This window comes from Anneissia japonica, unplaced genomic scaffold, assembly GCF_011630105.1.
Source record: "Anneissia japonica isolate Jap-2015-1 unplaced genomic scaffold, ASM1163010v1 scaffold62898_len6379_cov126, whole genome shotgun sequence".
NCBI lineage: Eukaryota > Metazoa > Echinodermata > Crinoidea > Comatulida > Comatulidae > Anneissia > Anneissia japonica.
In genome coordinates this window covers 1-6467 of record NW_022750106.1, presented here as the reverse complement: position 1 = coordinate 6467, position 6467 = coordinate 1, and the positions used below count along the sequence as shown (strand labels likewise).

Below are 6467 nucleotides of genomic sequence, written 5' to 3'. Positions count from 1 at the left end.
AATTTAAGTCTAAATAGCTTTCTTATTTTTATTTTAATTATTATTAAATAATCATCTTTATTATCCATTTATAATACAGTAATAATATTCTCTACCTCTTGGTACCCCTTCTTGTTCAGCGCCTAGCAGCCTCCCCCACCACATCCAGTCACTCAGTTCAACTACTCGCAGGGGATAGTCTCGTAAACCGATATCAAGGTGTTGCACGTTTCCTCTAACCACACGGCACCAGAGAGTTGTAAAATTAATGTCATCAGGTGGGGGAACACTGAAACACAGAGCATTGGGTAATTGAATGGGGTATTATATTGTTACTATTGGGTAAGCAGTAGGGGTGTCAACATCAAATATTTTTTCCCCCAGGTTACACAAACCTAAGGCGATGCTGGTAATCTGGAATGGGTTATTTCATTATTTTTTTAGGTAAATTTCACAAGAGCACCTTCAAGATTGTGCATACGTTCAGGGAATTTAAAAGCGAAATTAATGTTTCCATTATTTTTTATTATATTCGAGGGGTAACCTTTTTTTAAAAACATTTATTGGTTTATCAAGGTAAATTCAAGCCACCCAATAAACTGACTTTTAAGTTTATTGTTACCTACCTAGAATGATCTATTTCCTTCATGATATTAATTATATTTTTTTTACCATTCATCGACGGATCTGCTAATATAATTACTTCCATGTCATCCACGGTTAGCGTCATCAATGCTTGTCGCATTGGAGTGTTCGCGTACAGTTTCTGAGAACGCTTTATGTAGATGTCAACATTCTTCTTTGCCAGAGAGGTGTACAGTTCTGATATTTTGTTTGCTATTAAATATTTAAAAAAAATAAAATAAAAAAATAAAAATAAATTTTCAAATATTTATTATTACAAAAACTGTGCATTTCAATGAGGACAATTTAAAAAAATTGTGTATGAAACACATCGGCAAAAACAATACATTTTGATGGGCTTAAAATTAAAAAATTTTAAGTTATTGTTAATATATTATTACTTTATTATTAAGTATAATGCTATATTATTACTGCTATTATTCTTATGATTATTATTATTATATTTACTGGTTTTTTTTTTATTACTGCTTTACAGAAATTTTGAAGTTCACACTCTTTATTTTCTAAATTATCACTATATAACTTATTACATTAAATAACAAAGTCATATTATTGCTATATTACTATATTACAAATATATATTACAAATATTATTTTGGTTATTATTATTTTCTATTTTTAATATAATGCTATATTCAAGTATATCACTTATGGTCTTTTGTTTATATCACATGACTTGAAAGAGAACAATATATATGTATTATGTATGAAAATATACATTACGGGTGTAGATATATGCAAATAGTTGTGGCTATGCAGAATCAAAGTTCATTAAGTGAATACACGACACACATACATGACAGAAGCTCTCCATGGTTTTGTCTCAATTCAGCTACTTTGCAACCAAGAACATCCAAGCGACGGGCGGCCTCCATGTACTCGTCCTTCATCAGATCAAAGTTATCGCCGATCTTTACTTCAAACGGATCATCATGAATCCTTATAGCCACTGACTGTTAACAAAGAAAATACTTTGTAATCTGTGTTATTTCAAAATAGTTAAATAGTTTTATTGACAATATTTAAGATGTCTATTACCAAATCTTAATGATATACTGTCTTTGGTAAAAAGACTTTCAAGTAAGGCCTGTGGAGAATATATCCTCCAAGCAAAGAAGTTGACCTAGAAAAACTGTCCATGTATTTCAGAAAATAAGGCAGGATTTCCCTGCAAATTTTGCTTAAAAATTAGGCCTTGATCTATCTTTTAGTACATAAAAAATCTATTATGCAGTAGCTTACAGTTCTGCGTACCTATTTTCCAGGCGGTTTTCTGCACAAATTTGAGCAAGATTTTGATATATCATCAACGCAATTAAAACAATTTACAGTATGGTAAAGTTCAGTTAAACACATATTATTAAAACATTAAACAGTTTAGTATTTGCTATTTACATATTAAGCTACGTTCACATCAAGCCCGGATTCCGGTCCGGAGTCCAGACCGGAATCCGGGCCCGGTTACGATTTCCGGTTGTGCATTCACATCGCGTCCGGGGAACAAAGCATCGGGGGTCAAAGGAAGCAACCAAGTGGAACGACGTCAACACAAGGGCAACCGCCTACGGTGATGTCGAGGATGTTCCCTTGCTGTGGAAGGCGTAAAATTTAGAAGAAAAATGAGAGATCCGAATGGGTCAATTCAATAAACTGAGTAAGACAGACCCGTGGACCAAACAATGTTGATCGTGCTTCTGAGCCTGACAAATATTTACAATTTCTGTATTTAGGTAGGCCCTAGGCCCGCCTAACTAGCTAGCTAGCGATCTTAATTGTACTTTATCAAATACATTTAAGAGTATTTTTCCAGTCTGAGAGAGCACCATTTCTGGATATCCAGAGGTCCTATTTGAAAAAAAAAAATCTCATTAGGATACCCCCTCCCAAACCATCCAAGGCCCTCGGATGGCAATGCGTGCCACAGTTATCCTTATTTCACTCAGCCCCCTCCCCAAAAAATACATCCTACAGCAGCCACTGTATAACACTTAATCCTATCTAAACTACTTTATGTTGTTGACTCTATCATGAACTATAAGCTTACCAGAAAATTTATTATAACAATATTTATAGCATACCACTAATTTTTTTGGGGAAATAGTTGAAATTTTTGTGAAAGTTGGTATTTTTTACAAGGCAGTCATGAAAGAAAAAAGGAGTATATACTGTCCCTAACAAATTAGGAAAAATTCTGAAAACAAAGTGCTCATTTGAATCATAATCAAATTTTGATTTACATGGTCATTAATGTCAGCAAAAACATATATTTTTGCGACCTTTCTTATTGACAGTTTTGTGATCATTATAAATAAGCAATTCAAATTGAAAGTGCAACTATTTGTGAGGAACAGTACATTTTTAATTAAAACAACTAAATCAAAATCAGAGTAAGCATACAAACAACAATTTTGACATTGTACAACAGAATCTTTTATTTATTAACAATTTCAAATTTATATACAAATTTTTCTCGTGTTAAACCAGATATTATTTGAAAATTACCGACGTTAGCAAACTATGTGGAATTCAAATTTGGAAATATTATTGTAATTTTAATATTGACCACTAATTAATAATTTTCACAAGGTTTAACTAACCATATATAAATAATGTAATTAAAATATTATAATCCATATTTTATTATTGAAGCCAATGGTTCCGGTGGTGGAACAAGTCTTCTCTGCTAAGGACTGTAAAGCGTAGGCCCGACGTACACATTTGGCTCGTGTGCACTTTAAAGAACTCAGTACATCCTCAGAGAAGAATAGGGGTTACCCCGGTGTACTGCTTCATTCAGTCCGGTCGTTTAATGGATTTGCCAAGTAGGATAGTGATTAAGTTCACTTTTTGGCATATCCTTGGCGCTCGTGCCTAAGAAATGAAATGAAATATTACTAATTTTTGACTTGGACTTGTTTGGCCTTGGGAAGTCTGTGCAGAGTTTGTTTTATAGACTCAAAAAAGCTGGCCAACAGATCTTTTTCCTTCTTTGCTGTCAAATACTTCATTATTTTAAAATTCACATATTTGGTTTTCACCATTTTCCTTTTCAGTGGTATACTTGGGCGAATTTTTCTCTTTTGTGGGGTTCCCTCTACTTTATCAGCAACTGTTTCACTTCCACTACTGCGACTTCAATGTTATGCAATAGGTGTTCGCATTGTTTCATCATCTATCGATAAGTTTCCAGTACTTCTGAAACAAAATAAAACAAATTCTGCTTATAGTAAATTGTAATACAATAAAATATTTTTCAAATACTGCATCACATAGTCATAAAGTTTTTATGCCTATAAAGTTTTTATAAAAATAATTCATTGTTTCTCTTTCAGTTTTTCAATGAGTTGGAATCTTTGAATTTTTTTAAATTGTAAATATTGTACTGCTCTTGTGTGAATTATATTACTAGTCAGTATAATTTGCTCAGCAAACTATGAACTGGCTAAACAATGATAAATAAAATAAAATTATTAATTTTATCAATTATTGTTACTTGTATAAATAATTTGGGTATGTAATTTATAATTTGCATTGTTCATCCACTGTTTCAATAACTACAATTTGTTATTCAGTATTAGGCTACACTATTTATAATTTTTATGATGATACATTGCGAGTAGACTCTGCCAAAACATGTTCCTTTCATAGAGCCTAGTAATGACCAGGCCAAGTTAAATCTCAGGCTACGCCTGATATAAGCATTATATATTTCCCTCCCACACATCATTTTTCCCGGCTGGTATCCTTGTTGTAGTGTTTATCTGCCAGGTTAGGCCCCATAAAAAATTATTTGTTTATCACCCTATCAAATCAAAGTATCAAAGAAAAGACTGATGAGGGAGGGAGGTTTTGGGTTTTTTTTGTTTTTGTTTTTTGGGGGTTTTTTTGCGAACTCTGCCTCCATATTACCGATGTTCACAAGTCAATGGTTAGGGACACATATAAAAAGTCATAATGCAATCAAATTTATATTTTTTTAAAAATATGTTTTTGTTGTACCAGTAAACATATTATGATATTTGCAAGAAATCCTGAGCTTTTCAAGGGAAAAAAGATGGAAAACCAACCATTTGAAATAAAAATATATGTTGATTTAAAAAAAGGCCGTGCGTGCGTGTTCCGGCCCCACAGACGATAGGCCCTCACCTCACCCCTCTGCTATCTAGGAATCGAGCCTAGGCTAGTGCCGTGGGGTCTGTCATCTGTCTGCAGGAAATGCGCAACTTGGCTAGCAACTGCTGCTGTCGTGTTTTTTTTACTAGCTAAGCTAGTCTAGGGACCCTAGGCTGGGCCGGATAAACGCTCTCTAGTAGGCTAGAGCCTAGACCTACATACATGGCCTAGGCTATGGCCTAAGGCAAGTAGAGAGCTGAGAAGTTCATTTAACTTTATTTTTAATACGAAAACTAGAAATATACTTATCTTTTTTATTGAATGTTGTTTTATGTGTGATGCAAGTTACGCCTAAAATACAACATAAAATTAAAAAGCAAAAACAAATCCCGGCACGGCACACAGTATCTTTTCTCGCGCTGACTTTTTTCGAGCTTTTCAGTTCAGGAGCGAGCTAGCTAGCGTTGGGGTCATTTACGCTTATCGCTGATTGGCCAGAAATAAAAATCCGTTCGGATTCACGTTTCCGATGGCTTTCTGATCCATTGCTCCGAATCCGGAGTCCGGGGAAAAAATCGGACTGTGTAAATGTGAACGCTTCTATTCTTTACCACTAAAGCCATTTCTCACGATTTTTTCTCCGGACTCCGGACCGGAATCCGGGCTTGATGTGAACGTAGCTTTATACTATGAAAATCATTAATGAATTAAATACCAGTTTCTCAACTTGGCACCTATATGGTTGGGTTAAACTGTTGCAAATGAAATAATATGATGTTGTTAATGTGATAATCTTTACTGTATACTAACAATACTTAGCTTACTTTCACCCTAAGGACAAAATCAGCATACAGAGGTTCATCTCCTTGTCTCTTCTTTCTGTGCAACATTTTCAACCATTTATTGATATTGATAATCTAAGTTGGAAAAAAAGTAATTAATCATTTTAGTTTCACATATATTGTATGGAAGCTCAACAGGTATTGGCTATGTATTTTGTAAGCTATGTTAGCAGTGATTGACTAACTATTTTGTATGTTATCTCACCAGTGATTGGCTAACCATTTTGTAAGCTATGTTAACAGTGATTAGCTAATAAGTTTTTATGCTATCTCAACCAGGATTGTGTATTTTTGTACACATTCTTAGAGTAGGACCTTTATAAAAAGTTGAATGAACTCACAGCACTGTAATTGTCAGCAAAGTCGTATTCATATGGAAAATCAACCTCTAGAGAACCTATGGTAAGACCCCTGAAGAGAAACAAGGGAATTGAATGTTATTATAGCGAGTTATTATCCATCACCAATAATCATTATTCTTATTGGTGTGTCATCATTGTCATTAGAATTGTCATCATCACTACTATTCGTATATTAACCACATCATTTCACAGTCATACTTCGTACATTACCTATTACCATTACCACAAACACAATTAAACACTTCCCCAGGGAAATAATAGATATGGCAATGGATAATAAATATGTATTAAATTAGTTAATTCTGTTGTTGAACAATATAGGATATACTGTATACAATTTTTAAAAAATTTTCATTTAATCATTCTTATTACCATACCATGCCTGGCCATGGCCAATGTCGTCATCATCATCATCACCATATAATCATTAAAAAAAAAAATCAAATATATACCAGGCCCTGTTTGAGGATGCGGTCAGGTGCTTGGAGTTGCTACGTTCTTCCAACAGTTGAGGGTCATCTACCAA

The 6467-nt window shown here is 33.8% G+C and overlaps 1 protein-coding gene across 1 annotated transcript; it reads right to left on the bottom strand.

Annotated features, from left to right (window-relative positions):
• Positions 1–95: 95 nt before the first annotated feature.
• Positions 96–6460, bottom strand: LOC117121252 (protein KIAA0100-like; the record flags this gene model as incomplete). Its single annotated transcript, XM_033266389.1, has 6 exons — positions 6394–6460; positions 5921–5990; positions 5562–5654; positions 1421–1577; positions 606–816; positions 96–268 (listed from the first exon to the last, which is right to left on the bottom strand). Coding segments are annotated over exons 3-6 (607 nt in total), but the record flags the coding sequence as incomplete, so codon positions are not given.
• Between the last annotated feature and the right edge of the window lie 7 nt (positions 6461–6467).